Source organism: Balaenoptera acutorostrata, chromosome 9 (genome assembly GCF_949987535.1).
Source record: "Balaenoptera acutorostrata chromosome 9, mBalAcu1.1, whole genome shotgun sequence".
Lineage (NCBI taxonomy): Eukaryota > Metazoa > Chordata > Mammalia > Artiodactyla > Balaenopteridae > Balaenoptera > Balaenoptera acutorostrata.
The window spans coordinates 47,718,453-47,741,312 of NC_080072.1; the positions used below are offsets into that span (position 1 = coordinate 47,718,453).

At 38.9% G+C, this 22,860-nt stretch overlaps 3 protein-coding genes across 8 annotated transcripts in view; 1 reads left to right on the forward strand and 2 right to left on the reverse strand.

Annotated features, from left to right (window-relative positions):
* The window catches only part of ZNF143 (zinc finger protein 143), a 61,669-nt gene extending 54,910 nt beyond the window's left edge, over positions 1 to 6,759 (reverse strand). For 2 of the 4 annotated variants that reach the window (XM_007172790.2, XM_057552313.1), the window contains exon 1: positions 6,662 to 6,723. In XM_007172790.2, the coding sequence (XP_007172852.2) occupies positions 6,662 to 6,703 (42 nt within the window). In that variant the 5' untranslated portion in view covers positions 6,704 to 6,723. Of the gene's footprint in view, positions 1 to 6,661 lie in introns of all 4 variants that reach the window. The other 2 variants (XM_057552314.1, XM_057552315.1) reach the window with 2 other exon arrangements.
* Positions 3,596 to 4,251, forward strand: LOC103006258 (60S ribosomal protein L13a-like). Its single transcript, XM_057552318.1, has one exon. The coding sequence runs from the start codon at positions 3,613 to 3,615 to the stop codon at positions 4,222 to 4,224; it is 612 nt and encodes a 203-aa protein (XP_057408301.1). The 5' UTR covers positions 3,596 to 3,612; the 3' UTR covers positions 4,225 to 4,251.
* An 8,358-nt stretch (positions 6,760 to 15,117) lies between the features above and the next one.
* Positions 15,118 to 22,860, reverse strand: part of IPO7 (importin 7) — a 47,252-nt gene continuing 39,509 nt past the window's right edge. For 2 of the 3 annotated variants that reach the window (XM_057552330.1, XM_007172791.2), the window contains 6 exons: positions 21,975 to 22,070; positions 21,065 to 21,285; positions 20,766 to 20,971; positions 18,982 to 19,188; positions 17,278 to 17,394; positions 15,118 to 16,248 (listed from right to left, as the gene is read on the reverse strand). In XM_057552330.1, the coding sequence (XP_057408313.1) occupies positions 16,151 to 16,248; positions 17,278 to 17,394; positions 18,982 to 19,188; positions 20,766 to 20,971; positions 21,065 to 21,285; positions 21,975 to 22,070 (945 nt within the window). In that variant the 3' untranslated portion in view covers positions 15,118 to 16,150. The remainder of the gene's footprint in view (positions 16,249 to 17,277; positions 17,395 to 18,981; positions 19,189 to 20,765; positions 20,972 to 21,064; positions 21,286 to 21,974; positions 22,071 to 22,860) is intronic. The other variant, XM_057552331.1, reaches the window with a different exon arrangement.

Below are 22,860 nucleotides of genomic sequence, written 5' to 3' on the forward strand. Positions count from 1 at the left end.
TAATTTTTTTTGGCCACACTGCCCAGCTTGTGGGATCTTAGTTCCCGGACCAGGGATTGAACCCAGGCCCTCAGCAGTGAGAGTGTGGAGTCTTACCCACTGGACCACCAGGGCATTCCCCTCAACTCTGTCATTTTTATCCTTCAAAACCTTTCTTGTCCAACTCCTCACACATTAACTACTGCAATAACTTCTTTACTGCTTTCTTTGCTCCAGTCTCTCATCCTTCCAGTCCAGTAACACCGCCAACTACCTTATTTTGTCTTGTACAACAGCAGAATTTTCATTGCATACAATATTGTAATAAAAATTTAAGTTAGTAAGATTAATTCCCACTAGCTTAATAAATCAAATCTTTTCGTTTCCTGGTTTTCTTCTTTAACTCTTGCTATCCACACACATACATATTTTTTTATAGCAGTACCTCCCCGAAATGGGACTAGGAGATGAGGGTGGACTGGGGATGGGGCTTTTAACTTCTACTATATACATTCCATAAGTTAAAAAGAAATTTACCATGTATTATTTTCATGGTTTTAGAACTAGTTACTTAAAAAAAAAAAGTTACTATAAACAGAAGCATTAATAAAGTAAGGAGCACCTAACTTTGCCTCAGGTATGCAAAGATGATTACATGTGAATATGGGCATAAGAAAGATAAATAAACATTTCCTAGGGGTAGGAAGAGTAGAGAAGGCAGTCCAGACACAGGGAACAGCCTTTAATTGTCATTGGCTCTTCCACGTGCCTCTGTTGCTCACTACCAAGATCTCAGTCCATTATCATCTGAATCCTACAGTATTTGCTGATATTTGGCCTGTAGCCCTCGTCACTTTGAATTACCAATCATGTTTTAATTATTATAGATTTCATCTGTATGTTTTATAATTTGCCGGCCTGCTATGCAGTTGAATCCTGCTCTCAGCTCCAGGCAATTAACCTGCTGCTGAGCTTCCATTTCCTCTTTTGATAAAATGAGAGAACACTCACCTGATAGGGCTGTTGTAAAAGAATTATGTGAAATAAATGTACATAAAGCCCTTAGCACTCAAGATGTATTCAAAACATGCCAGTTTTCTTTCTACAGGTGAGGAAAGTGAGGTTTACCGAACCTTGTTTTTGGCTGAAAGGCTTCTGATTCCGTTCCTTTCTCTTCTTAGTCCTTTTACTCCCACATCCAATGTTCCCAATTAGACTATAAGCCTTCTAAGGTAGGTACTCTGTCCTAGGGGTCATTGGAATTTTGACACCTAAGATTATATGTTCAATAAACATCTAATGAGTTTAACATAACTCATGTTGCAGAGTGCTTTTCAATGGTCCTCCATTGTACACATCCAACCATGCATGCTGACCTTCTACTTCCTAGAACACACCTAACTCTTCCTGTTTTCGCACATACTGTTCAGTGTCACCTCCTATCTAAAATATCCATTCTACCACCACCCTCTTATTCTCTATCACAGAACTCTTATCTTGTTCATAGCACTTATCAGAATTTCTTTTTTTTTTTTTGATGTGGGCCATTTTTAAAGTCTTTATTGAATTTGTTACAATACTGCTTCTGTTTTATGTTTTGGGTTTTTGGCGCAAGGCATGTGGGATCTTAGCTCTCTGACCAGGAATAGAACCCAAGCCCCCTGCATTGGAAGGCAAAGTCTTAACCACTGGACTGCCAGGGAAGTCCCACTTATCAGAATTTCTAAGTGAACTCTAAGTTCCATGATAGCAGGAACCACCCTCTGTCCTGTTCACTCTTGAATTCCCAGTGCCTAAAAGAATGCCTGGCACATGCTACACAATTATTAAAGATTTGTTGAACAAATGAATACAATTAGTATGAGGACATGGCTAGTTAATTGCCTAAAACAGGATTAAAGATTAGGTCTTCTTTTATTCCAATGCTCTTTTCATTGTGCCTCACTTCTTATATTACTGTATATTTTATGTATATAGCATGTATAAACTGCCATTAATTTAAATGATTCCAACTTCTTGTGACCATTACATCCATACTACATAAATCTCTGTATTTTCAAAACGAGGACAAATGCATTCGTCATTATTTAACTTAAAGGTGTATATAAACAGCACAACATTCATGCTCTGCCATATTATGTACAGTAGTCAAAATACTGTATCATTCTAGGAACTACAGACATCCTGTATTTTAAAAAGTTAAAGAAGTTGGTACTTGGTAGGTTACTGAATAACTCAGTTGAGAGACTGGGCTTTTGAGCCAGTCATAGGTTCAAGTCCAAGCGTTGCTGTGTAATAGTTGGTCAAGTTACTCTAAACTTCAGTTGATGAAACAGGGATAACTCCAGTACTTGACTTAGGTTTGCAGCGAAGATAAGTTTATGTATATATGTACACCACTCAACAAATCATTTAACTCAGTGCCTAGTCAAAGTTAAGTGCTGAGTAAAGTGGGGTTTTTTGTTCTTTTTTGTTTATTTTGCCTCGCCTCACGGCTTGCAGGATCATAGTTCCCCGACCAGGGATTGAACCCAGGCCAGGGCAGTGAAAGCGCCAAGTCCTAACCACTGGACCGCCAGGGAATTCCCGTAAAGTGGTATTTTAAGTACAAAAAATGTAGTTCGGAGTTAAATGCCTGTGTCTCCACATTAATGGACAAGTTATTTCCACAGGGTAGAGAGTTCCCACTGCGGCACAGTTTTAAAATGGGATTAGATTTATGGGAAAGTATGGAGAAAGCTGTATTACTGTTTTCGATTTTTTATTTCTATGAGGAAGAGGAAGATTTCCAGTCTAAATCCATCTTTAAAACAAAATCACTTTGATTTTGACAGTACGGTAAAGTTTAAAACACTGTCTCAGGGACTTCTCTGGTGGTGCAGGGTTGGGAGTCTGCCTGCCAATGCAGGGGACACGGGTTCGAGCCCTGGTCTGGGAAGATCCCACATGCCGCGGAGCAACTAAGCCCGTGCGTCGCAACTACTGAGCCTTCGCTCTAGAGCCCAAGAACCACAACTACTGAAGCCCACGCACCTAGAGCCTGTGCTCTGCAACAAGAGAAGCCACCGAACTGAGAAGCCCACGCACCACAATGAAGAGTAGCCGCCACTTGCTGCAACTAGAGAAAGCCCCCGCGCAGCAACAAAGACCCAATGCAGCCAAAAATTAATTAATTAATTAATTAATTAAAAAACAAAAAACAGGGCTTCCCTGGTGGTGCAGTGGTTGAAAATCTGCCTGCTAATGCAGGGGACACGGGTTCGAGCCCTGGTCTGGGAAGATCCCACATGCCGCGGAGCAACTAGGCCCGTGAGCCACAACTACTGAGCCTGCACGTCTGGAGCCTGTGCTCCACAACAAGAGAGGCCATGATAGTGAGAGGCCCGCGCACCGCGATGAAGAGTGGCCCCCGCTTGCCGCAACTAGAGAAAGCCCTCGCACAGAAACGAAGACCCAACACAGCCAAAAATAAATAAATTTAAATAAATTAAAAAAAAAAACTTAAAACAAAACAAAAAACAAAAAACACTGTCTCACAAAAGCCATCCCTTAAAATGCAAATTAAAGAGCAATGACTCAAGCAACCCAACTCTTTAAAAAACCACTATGTCCTTTCCCAGGCGGCTGCCGAAGATGGCGGAGGGACAGGTCCTGGTTCTCGATGGCCGAGGCCATCTCCTGGGCCGCCTGGCAACCATCGTGGCTAAGCAGGTGCTTCTGGGTCGAAAGGTGGTGGTTGTGCGCTGTGAGGGCATCAAAATTTCTGGCAATTTCTATAGAAACAAGTTGAAGTACCTGGCATTTCTTCGCAAGCGGATGAACACCAACCCCTCCCGTGGCCCCTACCACTTCCGAGCCCCCAGCCGCATCTTCTGGCGGACAGTGCGAGGCATGCTGCCCCACAAGACCAAGCGAGGCCAGGCCGCTCTGGACCGCCTCAAGGTGTTTGATGGGATCCCGCCACCCTATGACAAGAAAAAGCGGATGGTGGTTCCTGCCGCCCTCAAGGTTGTGCGTCTGAAGCCTACACGGAAGTTTGCCTACCTAGGGCGCCTGGCTCATGAAGTTGGCTGGAAGTACCAGGCAGTAACGGCTACACTGGAGGAGAAGAGAAAGGAGAAGGCCAAGATCCACTACCGGAAAAAGAAGCAGCTCATGAGGCTACGGAAGCAGGCCGAAAAGAACATAGAGAAGAAAATCGACCGATTCACAGAGGTCCTCAAGACCCATGGATTCTTAGTCTGAGCCCAATAAAATTGACCGTTTCTTCTTCTTCAAAAAAAAAATCACTATGTCCTGAAACAAAGCCAGGAGCAAAAAGACTCAGAACTGGGTAAAACCTCAGATTAAAAAACAAAAACAAAAACTAGATAAAAACTTCAAAATTAAGTAATGATGAGAACATCAGGACTCAGAAAGTTCTCCTCCCATGATCATAAACTGTACCTACATTATAAATATTTAATAACAGCTAAAGTAATAGTAGAGGCACAATTCCCCAAAACAGCTAGGTCATCTTTCCATGAAGAATATGATGAATCCTTACTTCACAGCAATATCCCAACCTGCAGCAAAGGGCAATGGACATTTTGCAAATCATATATCTGATAAAGGACCTTTATATAAGAAACTCTTAGAACTCAATAATAGATAAACAATCCAATTTTAAAATGGGGGAAAGACCCAAATAGACATTTCCAAAAAGAAAATATACAAATGGCCAATAAGCATATGAAAAAATGCTCAGCACCATTAGCCACTGGAAAATGCAAATCAAAATCACAAGAGATACCACTTCGTACCCACTAGGATGGCTACCATCAAAAAGACTGATAATAACAAGTGTTGGCAAGGATATGGAGAATGGGAGCTCTCATACACTGCTGGTAGGAATGTAAAATGGTACACCCACTTTGGAAAAGTTTGACAGTTCCTCAAAACATTGAACACAGAGTTACCATATGACCAAATGACCAAGAAATCCTACTCCTAGGTATATATATACACACAGAGAAATAAAAACAAATGTCCACACAAAAACTTGTTCCGCAACTGTTCACGGCAGCATTATGCGTCATAGACAAAAAGTGGAAGCAACCTAAATTGTCCATCAACAGATGAATGGATAAATAAAAGGTGTTACGTCCATACAGTGAAATATTTGGCAATAAAAAGAAATGAAGTACTCATATATGCTGTAACATGCATGAATCTTGCAAATATCATGCTAAATGAAAGAAGCCAGTCACAGAAGTCCACATACTGTGTGATTCCATTTTTATGAAATGTTGGGAATAGACAAATCTGTAGATTAGTGGTTGGGGAAGGAGGAGTGTTATGGGGAAATGGGGAGTAACTTAGTGGGTACAGAGTTATTTGGGGGGTGATGAACATGTTTTAAAATTTTGGTGATGGTGGCACAACTCTGAATACATTAAACCTACCTAATTATTATAATACTTTAAATGGGTGAATTGTAAAGGTATATATCAATAAAGCCATTATTTTAAAAAAATAAAAGGCAGCTATGGAAGAAATAGGCACTCAAGTATTTGTACACTAAATAATTTCCAAAGTAATAAAAATACACCTGGATAAATTAGTTACCTGTCTTACCTGAGCTTTTGTATGATCTCATTACCTATTCTCTTACTAAACACTTAACAATGAACTGAAACTAAGCACTTAGCAAGAGAATATATTAAATATTGCACAGATTTTTGTCAACTACAGCAAAACACAAGTATCTTCTAGTAAGGTTCGGGACAAAGCCGACCACAACCTCGAACCTACAATTTTTCACATCCCCACTAGACTATACCAGCTGATTAGACACTTCCAAAGGCTTAAACTGATCTTAAACAAATAATCCGTTTAGCAATTGTATTCTTATCTACTTTTTACTTAACTTCCTTAATGCGTAAACTTAAATGTTAAAAAAAGCAAAAGGGGAGAGAATAAAAATGGATTTACGTTCCACAATAAAATATTACAAAGCAACGAAAGCATTCGTTCACTCTTTGGCCAAAACCGAGAAAAAAGGAGAATGATAAAATTGACAATTTCTAATATTCGCTGTTAGACCTCAATGACCATAAAAAATAATCTTTTTTTTTTTTTAAGTGAGGGAAACAAGAAATCTGTGCAGGATCAGAGTGGGAGGAAATTCTGGGTGCGATCTACAGGAGGGATGCCGACCGGGCCCTCGACCAGTTCTGCCGCCGGCGCCCCAGCTGGTGCCTGGTGCCGACCGGGGTCCAGCGTCTCAGCCGGAGGGGCTTCGCCTCGGCGGCGCCAGGGGACTCGCTCCGCGCGGAGGTCAGGCCGAGAAGCGCCGCCGGGCTCCCAAGGGCTCCACCCTCCCCTCCTTCACTCCCTCCCCTCGGCGGTCCCCTGAGGGGAACAGGCGGGGCGCAGTGCGCAGAGACAAGGGCGGGGGGGGGGGGGGGCGTCCTCAGTGAGAAAAGCTCCGCCGCCCGAGTGGCGGCCGCGGGTTATTAATAAACTCCGCTTCTGCCCAGGCGTCTCTACCGCGGCCGGCCGTAGGATCTGCAAGGCCTGCGGCGGAGACTGAGGAGCCGGAGTCCGAGCCCGGGCCCAAGCGGGCCCGTACCGCTACGCTGAGGGCGGCGGCAGGGCGGAGAATAATGCACACTGGGTAAAAACACATTTATATACGAACCTCCGAGAAAATTTTCCAACAATTCCTTCGTCCGACCACCATGCACCAGGACAGGAAACAGCCGCCCGGCCCCTCAACCCCGCAACCAGCATAGTGGGTCTGAGGCCCGCCCCCAGCCTCCATTGGGCTGTCATTACGTCACTCACTGGACGCTTCCTGCTTGCCATTGGCTCAAATTTAGGCGACGCGAAAGGAGACCGCCTTATCCACGCCCCTTTTCCTGACGTCAGCCTCGCCTGGTCTTACAGCCAGCGCCTGAGTGGCTTACCCAAAGTGCGGAACAAAATTTTCTGCTTCTGACTGGTTGGCAGAACCGCTCGTCCCAGCGCGACACCGCCTCGCTGACAAGTGAATTATGCAGATTCTGTGGCCCCAGCAGGAGGCGCCATTTTGTAGCGAGGGAGGGAGGCTGGTCCTTGTGACTAGCCGGGAGGGAGAAGGGTTCACAGACGCCATTTTCCCCACAGGGGCTAGGAGGTGGCCTTGGCTCTCCCGGTGGGCTTGCTGGAGCGCGTTCTGGAGACCGGGTGGGCTTTGCCTAGCAATTGCCGAGTGTCGTCCCGTTGGGAGGGAAGTGGTAGGGTGGGGTAGGACAGGATGGGACGCCTCACCGCTCCCTGGGGGCTCTCGGTGCTAACTGAGGCCTTTGGTCTTGGGCGGAGGCTCTGCTTTTCCGAGAGCTGCTGTATGCCTGTCACTGGCTGCCAAGTCTCCCTTTGCTTTTCCAGTCGCCGGGGCATCATCATTGGTAGGAGGATGAGCCTCCTGCCTTAGCTGAAGCTCCGGGGTAGCTCGACAACGCGGCGGTTGTCCTGGACTCTGCTGGGAGACACTGCGGTTGCTTTTGCGCTTTCATGTTCCTTAGGTTCAAATTTTGAAGTCGTCTGTAATGGTGTCGCTAACTTCTTTTTTACTTAACCTTTTGTGTGTGTCGCGAATTAAAGGAAAGTCAAAAGGCTGAGGAAAGCATTGGCTCGGTCTCCCCAGTATTAAGAATGGATACAAATTAGTTGTGAAGTTTAGGTAGTGTTTCTTGTAGTTCTCAACCCAGAATTTTTCTAAGCTATTAGAAATACTAGTCATTTCAGGAGTATTCAGTATGTATTCATATGCTTGGGCAACCAGGCTGAATAAAGATGAGGTAAAGTGTGTAGACTCAAGATTTGTTAAATCTGGTGTTCCAAATGTAGATTTGAGTTACCAAGAGATTGAGAAGGATGGCCCCGTTGTAACTAGAGATTTGTGTCCTGCTTACAAAAGCTGGACAGAGCTGGATGATGTTTGATCTAGTGTCTTTGCATTTCAGGTGATTATGGAATGGCCTAAGTGAGGATAATTAAAGTGTTTTGATTTACATTCGAGTCCAGTCTGAGATTTTTAACGAGACCTTCTTTTAGGTAGGGAGTGAGGGGCAGGCTGCAGACCCTAACCAAGGTATAGCTGCGTAATTGGTGCCCAAACGCCATTGGAAGGAAAATAGGAAGTTGAGTGTCGTTTGAATACATACTCTTTAGAAGTTTAAAGTAGTTTTTATATTTTATGCCCTTACAAGAATAAAAAATGTGGCACATAAAATTGGATTAGGTTGCTTGAAACTGGAGGAATTGGCTCATTCAAAAGTCTTGTACCCAATGGATAGATTTCCCTTTTTCACAGAGTAGAGAGTTCAGATGACAAACGAGGTGTTTTAATTTATACTTTCTGTACCTTCTAGATGTTATATATGTGTATTTTATAATCAGAAATATTATTAAAAGAATCAAAATACTTTTATGCAGCTTAGTCATTTATTACTAAGTCCTGAACCTCTAGTCGGTTAAAACACGGTAATACAGAATCTCAAAAGGAAGTTAAAAATCACCCTGTAATCGTAGTTTGCAGTTACAGGACATCTTTTTATCCCCAGGACCTACTGAGTGGTTGTAAACATTGAATGGTGGTGATGGATAGGATACTATAATTCTAATCTGATCCAGGGAGAAACCTTAATAATGATTTTGTCATAGGTAGTGGAACTTTGTGTTACAGTATTTACCACTGACTATAGAACAGAGTTCAAATGTACATAGTATACAGGACCATCCAGAATCTTCACATTTTCCCTAAATCACTTCCTATCCATCATATCTTATTACATCTTAACAAATTAATGGCTTGAAAACATTTCACTGCCAATCAGTACTAGTCCATGCTCTTACACAAAGCTGGACCTTTTCCCCAGTTTTCTAAATAGGCTAACTTATTTCTAGCACCCTTCAAAAACTGTTGCCATCATGTTTTTAAAAACATTCCTTTCAGTAACTAAAAACTTCCTGGAGAATTGGTTGATTTTGGCATATTTGTACAATGATATAACCATTAAAGTATTATATGTATAGAAAAAAGATTCGAAGAGAATTCCCTGGCAATCCAGTGGTTAGGACTCCGTGCTTTCGTTGCTGAGGGCTCGGGTTCAATCACTGGTTGGGGAACTAACATCCCACAAGCCACACGACGCGCCCAAAAAAACAAAAAAACGTAGAAATAATGCATTCAACTCTTAAAATTGATTATGTCTAGGAGAAGGTGACTTTGAGTTATCAAATTATTTTCATATAGGTTTATAATAAATTTTTATTATGAATTTGTAGCTTTTTTTAAACACTGAAGAATTTTTCTTTTTTTAACTTTTTATTTCTCTTCTGTTTTTTCTTTTCTTAAAACACTAAAGAATTTAAAACCAACTCTCTCCATTGGAAGCTGTGGCTGTTAGATGTGTCACTTACAAACTAGCCCCATTTGTAAAGTAGAAACACTTATTTCACAGTGTGGGAGTATATATGAGAATGTAGATAAATGTAGCACAGTGCGTATCAGAGATACTTTTCAAGTGCTTAATAAATGTTAGCCCATCTCTCTCCAATCCTCACTTTAATGGTCAGCAGCAGTGGTTCTTAAGCACTTTGACAACTCCTTTGAGCTTCAGATGAAAGCTATGAAAAATATACTAAAGACTGCAGTTTCATAGGACTCCTGGACCCAGAATTAAGAGTCCTTGGTGTGTAGAATAAACTCATTCAGTTAATGAGCTTCCACACTGAAAGCATTAATCAGAGCTTAATTAGAACATACTTTGGGAAGTGTATGAGGAAGTTACTTAAAATGTTCCTTTCCAATCTCAGATATATAGTTCTCAGTATATATGCTGACATAAGCATAGGTATAATACAACTGGTAATGTTTTGTTAGTGGCTAATTGCATGATTCCCCTCATTTCAAGCTATCTATAGTGACTCCAGTATGTGCAATTTTTCCATTTTACCAACTCTACCCCTGGACCACGTGTTAACCCCATTCATTCATTACATCTTTGAAGATATCACCCAGTAAGTGAGCTCCAAGGTTACTAGTTGTGGTTAATGTGTGTTAGGTTTATTTTAGTGGGAAACTAAGAGGAGAGTAAACTCAGTTTACAAAATGTGATCAATCTAAAGCTCCTGAAGATTCCTCCTGCTACCCACCCAAACTCTGGCACCGGCTAGGGCTGTTGGATAGGGTGATGGGATTTAAAAAACAAATGAGCAGCTGGTAGCCAAACAAAATATTGGGGGGAAGAATACTTTCCCTATAATAAGGGGAGAGCTGGATCTTAATTTGTATTTAATGAATAAACATTTCATGTTACTTTTTAGAGAACTTTAAACAAATTTGAGGCTTAATAAAACAAAATTGAGATATTCATATATCATAAAATTAATCATTTTAAAGTGTACATACACTTCAGTAGTTTTTAGTATATTCACAAAGCTGTTCAACCATCACCATTATCTAATGGAAAACACTTTCATCATGCCCAACAGAAGCCCTATGCCCAATAACACTCTCCATTCCCTCCTCCCTCCCCACCCCTGCCAACTTATTGATTTGCTAATTATAGGTCTTTCATGTAAATGGAATCCTATGTCTGACTTCTTTCACTTTGTTTTCAAGGCTTAACCACATGTAGCACGTAATTGTACTTCATTCCTTATTGCCAAATATCTGATTATTTGGATATACCACATTTTGTTTATCCATTCACCAGTTGATGGCTATTTGGATTGTTTCCTCCTTTTGGCTATAATAATGCTAGTATGAACAACTGTGTATAAGTTCTTGTGTGGACATATGTTTGATTTCTCTCAGATATATGCATCATCTGAGAGTGGAATTGCTAGGTGACACTATTTTCTACCTTTTGAGGAACTGCCAAACTTTTATACAACAGATAAGCATTTTACATTGTATCAACACTGTATGAGGGTTTCAATTTCTCTTCTTCCTCACCAATACTTGTAATTGTGCACCTTCTTGATCATAGACATGCTAGTATGTATGAAATATCGCATCATGAATTCTGATTTGCATTTTCCTAATGATTAGTGATGTTAAGCATTTTTTCCTATGATACTGGCCATGTATTTCTTTGGAGAAATGTCTACTTGGATTCTTTACTGTTTTTAAATTGGGGTTTTTGTGTTGTTGAGTTCTAAGACTTCTGTATGTCCTCAAGATTAACAGATATTTTCTCCTGTTCTCTGGGGTCTTTTCTCTTTCTGGAAAAGTGTCCTTTAAAGCACAAAGTTGTAAATTTTGATGAAGTCCAAGTCATCTCTTTTTTTCTTTTGTTGCTTGTCCTGTGGTGTTATATCCAAAAACTATTACCTAATTCAGTCACGATTTACACCTGTATTTTTTCCTAAGAATTGGAGATCTTATATTTAAATCTTTAAACCACTTTGAATTATTTTGTATATAGTGTTAAGGGTCCAACTTCATGTTCTTACATGTAGATACCCAGCTGTCTCAGAGCCATTTTTTAAAAATAAATTTATTTATTTTTTATTTATTTATTATTTTTGGCTGTGTTGGGTCTTTGTTGCTGCACACGGGCTTTCTCTAGTTGTAGCGAGCGGGGGCTACTCTTCGTTGTGGTGCGCGGGCTTCTCTATTGCGGTGGCTTTTGTTGTGGAGCACGGGCTCTAGGTGCGCGAGCTTCAGTAGCTGTGGCTCGCGGTGTCTAGAGCACAGGCTCAGTAGTTGTGGCGCACGGGCTTAGTTGCTCCGCGGCATGTGGGATCTTCCCGGACCAGGGCTCGAGCCCGTGTCCCCTGCATTGGCAGGCGGGTTCTTAACCACTGCACCACCAGGGAAGCCCTCAGAGCCATTTTAAAAAAAGATTCTTTCCTACCTTGGTTTTGGGACCCTTGTTGAAAATCAATTGACCATAAATTTAAGGGTTTATTTCTGGACTCTCAATTTTATTCCTTTGGTCAGTATAAAGTATTTATCCTTGAGAATTCCCTGGTGGTCCAGTGGTTAGGACTCTGCACTTTCACTGCAGAGGGCACAGGTTCAGTCCCTGGTAAGAGAACTAAGATCCCACAAGCCACGAAGTGCAGCCAAAAAAGAAAGAAAAAAAAAAAGTATCCTTACTAGTACTATTGTCATAATTATTGAATCATGTTTGCTTTAAAGATTGTTTTGACTATTCTGAGTCCCTTGTATTTCCATACAGATTTTAGGATCAGTTTGTCAATTCCAGCAAAAAAGGTAGCTTTTACAAGGATTATACTGAATCTGCAGATCAATTTGGGAAGTATTGCTATCTTCACAATAGTATGTCTTTCAATTCATGAACATGGGATGTCTCTATTTAGGTGTTTTGTAGTTTTCAGAGTGTAAGCTTTTCACTTTTGTTAAGTTTACTCCTAAGAATTTTTGGGATGCTATTGTAAATGGAATTTTCTTAATTTCACTTTCATTTCATTGCTGGCTGCTGTATAGAAATACAACTAATTTGGGTATATTGATATTATGTCTTGCAACCTTGATGAAGTCATTAGCTCTTTGTGTATGTATGGATTCTTTAGGGTTTTCTGTGACATCATGTCATCTGTGAACATAGTTTTACTTCTTCCTTTCCAATCTGGATGTCTAATTGCCCTGGCTAAAGCCTCATGTACAATGCTAAAGAAGTGGCAACAGGGGGCATGCTTGCATGGTTCTTGATCTTAGGGGGAAGTGTTTTTAATCTTTCATCATTAAGTCCATTAGCTTTAGGGTTTTGGTAGATGCCTTTATTCAGGTTGAGGAAATTCCTTTTTATTTCGAGTTATTAAAAGGATGTTAAAAGAAACTTTTTAAAAAGACTCTGGTAGGAAACAATATAAGACTCAAATACCAAGTGTAATTGACAAATTTCTATCTATACATGAAAGCAGAATCTATAAATACATAAAGGAATTATCGCCTGTGCTTTTAAAAAACCTTGAAGGGGAATTACGTCTCAAAAATAGTTACTTAAAATATATTCCTCTCATAGTAATAAAATTCTGGATTTCCAGCTGGATGTCTAGTTTCCCTTTGTAAAAACCACATGCACCGAAGTGTGAAGTGCTATTATTGCAAGGGTGGCCAACCTCATCAGGGTAAAACCTAGAATTCAGGAGGGATACTGATAAATATTCACAGATAATCTTCACCAAAATTTAAAATTATATAGAACAGAACTGACATTTTTATAACCAGTATGCTTTAATGTAATTTTAGGTCATTCATTTTACAAACACTTATGGAATGCCTACTATGCTTAAATCATTGTGTTAGATCTTCCCAAAGACACGGTTTATATTAATACAATTCCTAATGACTTTTTCTTCATGCTTGCTTCAGGGACTACATCTGGGACTGAATAGCAGCACATAGCCATAGGGCTGCGGTATGGCCACCCCTGCTCTACACTCTGGTCTCTTCCAGAGGTAAACACAGCAATCACTATCTTGATAAGGTGTGTAGATTAGTAATCACCATTCTGTTACCTGCAGAGAAATAGATTAACATCCTTTATTTAATACTGATAAACGAATAGCTTTTATAAAAATGGATGGCTTAAGTTTACAAAAAAGTGAAGATTTTATGCTAATGTCAGCCATTAAAAAAGACAAATATTGAAACCCAGACAAAATCAGAATTAACTTGTATAAATTAAAAAATAAGTTATAGGTTAGTGAAACTGTGGGAAAGGCTGTATGTTAAATAAATAAATAAAATCTACATGCAACTAATTACAAGTTTATAAATACTACTCTCGAAAAGTTATCTAAAAGTCCTATAACCTTATTTAAAAACACTGACACATATCAAGATCCATAATCTATAAGAAACTCTAATTTGATGTTATATTTAAGGAAATACTGAAAATAATCGAGGTATATATTTGATGTATTAGAAACTACCATCTGAACAATATTTAATATTAAATATAGTTTAATTTTAAGGTCTTTCATTTCAGTCAAAAATCCATAAACGTAGATTAGTTTGGACTGTATGACAGAGGAGACAATAAAACGTGTTCTCAAATACATGCCAATACATTTTCTTGAAACAAAACCTCAGCAAACGAGAATTTCCATACTGTGCATGGGAATAACTAAAACCTTTATTAGATATGGTTTCCAGTAACAATGTGAAAATTGGAATTATCAATTCAAAGAGCAGTGAAGTTTGAAATTTAAAAAAGTAGACTAGATATTAGGTAGGGGATAAAAGGTAAAGGAAGACGAAAATGTTTAATACTATTCAGTATCTCCCCTCTGTACACAATGTTGCATATATACAACTACTCCATTTTAATTTTACTGATTTTATATAATAGTGAAATCCCCTGAAGCAACCTAGGGTTTACAGATGGTGTCCAACTCGGGGCGGGGGGGGGGGGGGGGGGAATTAGAAACACACTTGATTAACAGTTTTCACCCACACATTTTAGACAGACTTTTTTTTTCTTTTTTTTGCCAAGATTTTCATAGTAAATTCATAAATATAGGAAATACTTTCACTCCTTCAGTGTTAAAATAGAAAACCAAACAGTGCCAACAGTAGTGGCTTAATTACTGGCACACAAGAAAAACACAACACCAATGGGTTTTCTTCATTATGCATTTTAAATAATGTGTGCATGTTTCATTTTTACAGTTATAAATTTTCTAGTCTGTTTAGACAACAGCACTTAATAGTCTTGAATCCATTGAGATGTTGCTTTCAATTTGAAATATTGTGTGTATACATGTATATAAAAAATAAACCAATGTATGACTCATCTGACAGATGTTTAGTATCAATAAAAGCTTATTTTTGAACATGCAGTTAGAAGAGAGGGAAGCAAGCCAACCTCTCTACATTGTCTTGTTGCTGGCCTGTTTTTGCAGTGGTATCAATAGTGGTTTTTGGAGGGAACCCTGTGCCTTCAGCCTATCTAAGACCAGATACCACCATCAACAAAAGGGGGAGAGGAAATGGGAAAACGGAGGTGGGCAGGTGTTAAATGTCAATTTTAAAAGTGTACATTTTGTGTTCTTTCTAGATACAGGATAAAAACAGATGAATGAGGAAAAAATTTATAATTAGGAAAAAACTGCAATCAAATGAAGACATAATAGCCGAATTAAGTTCTTTTAATAGATTGCATATATAGATGTTTAGCCATACTCTTTTATCAACTCTTTAAGAGTAGAACTTTATATCCAATTTACATGCTTCAAATATCATCTTTCCTATTTGTTACAGTAAGGTCTTGTATCCAAATATCCACTTGTACACTGAGAGCTTTAAGAAAAAACAGGACACAGAGGGAGTTGCCATTTTTAGCAGCAATGAAATATCACTAACCCCTTTTAACATACCGAATTCAAGTCACTATCAGAGGTGAGTGCACCACAAAGTCACCAGGTACAAAATTGCTAGTTCATTTTTAAATTAATAACTTGAAATTACCCCTGCCCCCCACCCCATTACATCCCATCTTTTTATAAACAGCAAACATTTTGCTATTTTATACATAGGCTAGCAGGCTTGTTTCAATATGAAAGTGCTAATTCATTTACAGATTTTTTTTTAATCAGTTATGTAGTGCTACAATAAATGTCCAATAATCTACATAGGAACAATCTTTGATGATGAAAATGATGAAGATTGAATAAGGCTATCGATTACCTTATCTTATTTACATATAAAGAATAGATACCCAATGGTGAGGAAGAGACAGAAATCTGACAAATACTCATAGGTGTAAAAATTACATCTACCTCTGAGCTTATACTGTAAATGAGACATTTTAAATAGTCCTGTAGCCCATGCCTATTTTTTCCTCGGAAAAAGAAAAGCTGCCTTCATGACATCCCCTCTTGTTGCAGATTTCCACAGTGTCACTTGAACTTTCAGTCAGAATCTTACTTTCTTCAAAAAATAAAGAAAATACTCCCTGCCCCCCAGGTTACCTCCCTCCCCCGCCAAAATCCCTCTGGATTCATTTTCAGTGCCAAGTTGCATGATCAGGTCCCACCTCCTGGGTTTTTTTTTGTCCATCTATTGATCAATTAGTTTAGAGTGGATAACATGAACCAGTTCTGGAACCGCTACTAGGAGGAACACAAGCTCTTCACTACAATCACACTGCAGGAAAGTGGTAACTCAATTCATCCCTGGTGCCGGGCCTCCAAAATTGAAAGAACTTGGCACAACTGGAGCACTGAATTTGTATCCTCCATGCTTCTCAATCATTTTGGATTCTAGAAAAACAAATATGTGAATGTTTAATAGAGCATTCGATCATCTTACTGCTTTGGAGAAAAGAAGGAATTGACAGACATTAACAATAGCTTAACCACCAGTATTAGCCAGGAAGTTCCAAACTTTGGCCTCTGTTCTCCCTCCAAATGTATAGAAGAGAGGAGTATATTATGTAGAGAAGATGAACTCTCTTGTATGCTACAGACTTCTTAGCCAACTTTCACTTCCCATTGTTTAAAAAGAAAAATATTTACTCTATTTTGAGTCAAATACTAAATCAGAAGGATCCAATCTCCAAAGGTAATAACAGCTAATGACTCTAATGCAGGCAAATTCAAATTAAATACTTTAGAAAGCTGTGCCTTTTTTATGAGGAGGAACCTCTTTGAATATAAAACTCATCTGAGGCAGTATTAAGACCTATAGAAAACTACTAGGCTGTGTATTATCTGAAACTTCCTGTATTGAAAGGCATACTGAAATGTTTAACGATGAAAAGAAATGATATATGTCTTTAACATAGTTTTTAAGAACTGCAGTTTTCATAACTTTAAAATTTACACTTTTAATGGAATTTTCTACTATCAAACCAGCCCCATGAGATTTAGCGACCTATCAAAGCTACTGCACACTGAAAGTAGTCTTCAACTATACTTAAAATCAGTAAATTATGGCCAAAACCAAAATTCCTTTTTTCATTCCTACAGATTGCGAAGAATTTCTTATCACCTCCAACAACTGTAGCTTTTATGTAATTTTAAATCACTTAATTTAAATTTTAAAGCTGTATCAAAGTCATTAATTGCATTAAAGAGGGGTTGAGGTTGGGACTTCCCTGGTGGTCCAGTGGCTAAGACTCTGCGCTCCCAATGCAGGGGACTCAGGTTCGATCCCTGGTCAGGGAACTAGATCCCAAGAGTTTGCATGCTGCAACTAAAGATCCCGGTGCCGCAACTAAGACCTGGTGCAGCCAAATAAAAAAATAAATAAGTATTAAAAAAAAAAGGGGTTGAGGTCAATTAACATACCATGGGCTGCTCTTCTTTGATCAGCTAGAGTTGCTATATCCTGTAACTGTTTTCTTTGTTCTTCATTAAGACCATGAGTCAGAGCCTGATACCACACGGGATTACGATTTTGTATAGCTATCAAAAAGAAAACAAGGGAAAAAAGGGCAATAAGAGAGTCCTGGTAGTTCTTTTCTGTTCTATTCCCTCTACTCCACCTCCAATACTGAAATTCTGATCTAGTTTATATTCTCCCAATAATAATCTAAGGTGTCTTAAATTACTTGTGAAAAAAAGATAAAGGGGGAAAAAAAATTCTGGTTTAGCATTATGCCTCAAAAATCTAATCATAGTCATAATTCTTATCTCTAGTAAATAAGGATTTAGAGCCTAACCCAATTGTTATATAATATGTAACAAACTAGGGAAACTAGAAGTAGTTAACCCAAACCCCTTAAAAGATTCAGAATTAAAGCAACTTATTTTTTTCTGCATTGCTGATTCAAAAAAGCTTTTCTTAGATATATGTACTGTCTTTCCATAGAAAGGTGCTCTGCAGTATTTAAGTTAAAATGCTCACACATTTTTATATTATAGCCTAAATAACTGTCAAACTCAACCTGTGACAAAGGAATAACAATAATAATAACAGCATGTCACAGGATCAGGTGTTAAAAATCTCAGCGTTTAACAAAAACATGCACTACATAAGTTGATATATAATGGTAGCAAGTCTATGTATTTCTGTATTTCAGTTAGCTATATAAAGGGGTGTTTGTGTGGTGAGTGAGTGAGAAAGAGAGAAGATGTTCTCTATAACATGATTTTCTACTTCTACTTTATTGCATTTACTGTGGATGAGCCTTCTATAATAAACCATCCTTTAGGGATTAACATGTGTTTAAGTATACAAAATACAAAGTCACGGACAAAAGCCAGTCAGTAAGTTCTTGGCACTTCAGTCAATCCTTACAGCCTGCCACGTAGCTCTGAAACAATTCCTTGCGTTTCTGCAAGCTTGCATCACAACTGCTTTGTCATGGGCTTGGAAGATTAATGCTTTGGTTATCAGAGAATTTATTCTACATCAAAGTCCATAATGCATAGGAATGATAAAATAGCACAGTAGTTAACTCTGGAGGGAAAGGATGTTCAAAAATAGTGCCAATCTTAAGTTGGGTTAAAGAACACAGATGTAAAAAACAAAAAACTGGCACCTAGTATTCCGTAGCCACACACTGTGAAACAGGAAAAAAGAATAGAGATTCCAAGACTATAAATGTTATATAAATGGTCAAATTCTCAGACAGGTAAGCATGGGTTTAGCCAGGGGGAAAAAAAAGATACACAAATACATAAACACAAGAAACAGACATAACAGTAGATATTTCTGGGGAAAGCTGGGAGGTTAGAAATTAGAAGTAGGAAAAACAAACTGTCGTTGTATAAACTTTTTGAACTATACAATTTTCCTATGACGTGCATATTTCAAAATTACACTCTAAATAAAAGTAAAATAATAGGATGAGGAAAATACTCTGAATCTCTAAGGCAACAGTAGAAGTAACTTTGGTTACTTTGCCTAAGAATCCTAAATCACATTTTAGTTTGGGTTTGATATACCCAAAACCCCTTCTTTAAGGGGCAGACGTAAATAAGAACAGATTGATTCAGGAAAATGGATCATATGGAGCTATCTGAATTCCATATAACAAGTTAACTTACTTTGAAATATAGCTTTAAATATCTGATACTCATCAACAGGGTTATCTTCATCATCAATGATCGTGGAATAGCCTTCCAGGGCAGTTTCTTCAGCGTCATCTTCTTCCCAGTCTTCATCATCTCCATCTTCACCCGCTTGCTTAGCCAGGATCTCCAAATATTCTTGTCCATCTTCATCAATATCATCTTCATCACTCCCCAGTTCCTCTGCCAAGTCATAAAAAGGTGCTCTTGTTAACACTGGAATATTCTGTTACCCACTGTAACTCAATGACAGTGATCATTGTTGGTGAATTACAAATCACAACTGAATAAATTCAAGTAAGGGGCTTCCCTGGTGGCGCAGTGGTTGAGAATCTGCCTGCTGATGCGGGGGACACGGGTTCGAGCCCTGGTCTGGGAAGATCCCACATGCCGCGGAGCAACTAGGCCCATGAGCCACAACTACTGAGCCTGCGCGTCTGGAGCTTGTGCTCCGCAACAAGAGAGGCCGCGACAGTGAGAGGCCCGCGCACCGCGATGAAGAGTGGCCCCCGCTTGCCGCAACTAGAGAAAGCCCTCGCACAGAAACAAAGACCCAACACAGCCAAAAATAAATAAATAAATAAATTAATTAATTAATTAATTTTTTTTAAAAGTAGGTAAACATATATTTTAAAAAAGAAAAAAAAAAGAAAAAAAAATTCAAGGAAAAGTTCCAGGAATTGGTGTTTAAATACATATTCAGCAATAAACAGAAAAAAAAATTCTCATAGAAATCTAAGAAAACTAACCACAACTGTTAGTACTAGAAGTCTGAAAAAGGACTGTATAACATGAGAACCAGCACTTGGTGTGCTCTGAGACTTATGGTATATACCAAATCAAATACCAACAGTAAAGTAAAATAGTTTGTTATATCCACAGAACACCTTTTATGAGATTTTTTTTTTTTTAAAGGCTGGCTGGCTAAGATAGTAAATGATAAAAGACAAAAATGGCAAGTCGTCATATTTTGAAACCATTACAATAATTTCTTTTAAACAACATCCTATCAGTTTATATTCTTGTAGTCTATACTGTCTTACAAGTGAAATGTATTAGCCAACATCTAATTAACTTAATTTTACAGTGTAGATATAGCTAGATTTTAGCACTAATAGACAGATGTTTACCAACACTAAAAACCTGCGAACAGGGCTTCCCTGGTGGTGCAGTGGTTGAGAATCCGCCTGCCAATGTAGGGGACACGGGTTTGATCCCTGGTCCAGGAAGATCCCACATGCCGTGGAGCAACTAAGCCCGTGTGCCACAACTACTGAGCCTGTGCTCTAGAGCCCGTGAGCCACAACTACTGAGCCCGCATGCTGCAACTACTGAAGCCCGCACGCCTAGAGCCCGTGCTCCGCAGCAAAAGAAGCCACTGCAATGAGAAGCCTGTGCACTGCAACAAAGAGTAGCCCCCACTCGTCGCAACTAGAGAAAGCCCGCGTGCAGCAACGAAGATCCAACACAGCCAAAAATAAATAAATAAAATAAATTTATATATATATATATATATATAAACACACACAAAAAACCTGCCAACACTGGAAACTATATACGCCTAGAACTGCTTTACATAATGGTGATACAGCTGAAAGTTCCTGCCTTCATGGACCTTACACTCTTGTTCTATGAATGAATGAACATGAAAGTACTTGGCTATGATCCCACATTTCTTTAGGAGAAGGGCTAAAAGAACAAGTCCAGTGATATTTCTAACTAGGTAATAAGACTGGCTTCCTCCATTGCAAATCCCTTACCCGTTTCATCATCATCTTCAGCTTCATCATCATCATCACTGTCATTCTCGTGTTCTGCATGGCAGGCATATGCTCTTTTTAATCCATTAAATAAAAGAATAAAAGCTGGCAAAATCTGTCCAGAAACCTGATTTAAAACTTGTGGTATTTGTTCCATATCAATAAGAGCACATAGGCCCAGAACACACATCTTTCTGTCGTGAAGCCTAAAAAATAAAATAAAATAAAACATTTCCTTCAAAAAAAGATTTTGCAGAGTTCCTTACAAAGTAAATAAAGATCCAATATAAGTCACTTACCCCAAGAAACAATCAACATCATTAAGCCACTGTGTAATAAAATGATTTGTAACTGGTTCAACATTATTAGGGAAGCGAAGATTTTCTAAGGTATTGAGAAGTAGATGTGGATTATAATACAAAGCTGCAATGGCAACTTGCAGGCACATTGTTCGAAGTTCACTTGTCTTCACCTCTCTTGTCAGTCTCTCTAAAGCTGCTTCCACGAATAAGGGAATACACTGTAGAGAAAGATAGCAAAACATTCCAAAACTGTAAGTAAAGCAGCCGTTAACTACCCACCCATATTAACTTTCTTGTTGCCTCAACTAACCCCCCTTCCATTAAATGATCCAATTTTTATTGTTGAGCCATTTCAGTGGGAAATGCAATTTTAGAGAAAAATTAGTCTTCACTGAGCTACTAGAGCCCCACCACAATAGCAATATTGGATTCAAAATATTCCTACTGACTAACCTTATTGTGGTTATCATTTTGTAATATAAACATTTATCAACTCATCACACCATATACCTTAAACTTATACAATGTTATCTTTCAATTGTCTCAATAAAGATGGGTTTTCAAATTCCCGTTGAAACGGACCATGGAAATTTAATGACTAAATCTATCTTATTGCAAAGTGATAGTGTGGCAAACAATACTCTCACAATATACTTAAAAAAAAAAATCTTGTCAAAACTTACCTTGCATAACAAGTAGCCATAAAACTTGCATATTTCCATACATATTAAATATATGATCATTATTAAATATTGGTTAAATTTTAAATGAACAATTTTAACATGTTATCTAGGTGTCATAATAAACAACATACAAAATATATAGAACAAATGCCCAAAATGAAAAAGTGAAGGGAAAGATTCCCTCTCTGAATCCTCCAACACGAATCATTAATAGCTTCACTGACCTGGTCAATGCCACGCCCTTTGCACTGCAGAATGATGACCTCTAACAATTTTGCTGCATGACATTCTGCATCTTCTCCTGCAACTCCTGTAAGAACCTGATCAATACAAAATATAAACTGCAAGGAGGCATCACAAAACCTTCAATCAGTCTATAGCTGCTGAAGTATTTAAGGTATTCTAATTAATATGAGTGACTGCAATAGTCATTGTACAGACTATAGTCTAAAGCACCCATAAGGATTTGGAGTTATTCGTCTGTAATACTGGTCTACATAATCAAAGCACATCCCATGTAGTGCCATTCTGGACCATAGCAAGTTGGCAACCACTATGTCTAAAAAAATATTGATAATGGAGTGTGAGATGAGCAGGAAGTAGAGGCAATCTGTTGATGGCAAAGGCTGTCTCCAGACAAGAAATAAAAGCATGGACTTGATGTGCTCATGAGCACTAGAGGAATGTAAGGGTTAAGGATAAGGGTTTTGGAATAGGACAGTAGACGGTATAGATATCTCTGTTCCCAGAGTATTAACATAAACAATATAATTTGGCAATAAATAATAACATAACTAGATGATTATTTTGTGACTAAGTGTTCAGAAAGGAATGACATCGATGAGGACAAACACATCTAAAAACTTCATGAAGCGAAATCATTTTTTAAATGCCTGGTGTTGGGACTTCCCTGGTGGCGCAGTGGTTAAGAATCCACCTGCCAATGCAGAGGACACGGGTTCGAGCCCTGGTCCGGGAAGATCCTACATGCCACGGAGCAACTGGCCCTGGGCGCCACAACTACTGAGCCTGCACTCTAGAGCCCGCAAACCACAATTACTAAAGCCTGTGCGCCTAGAGCCCGTGCTCCGCAACAAGAGAAGCCACCAC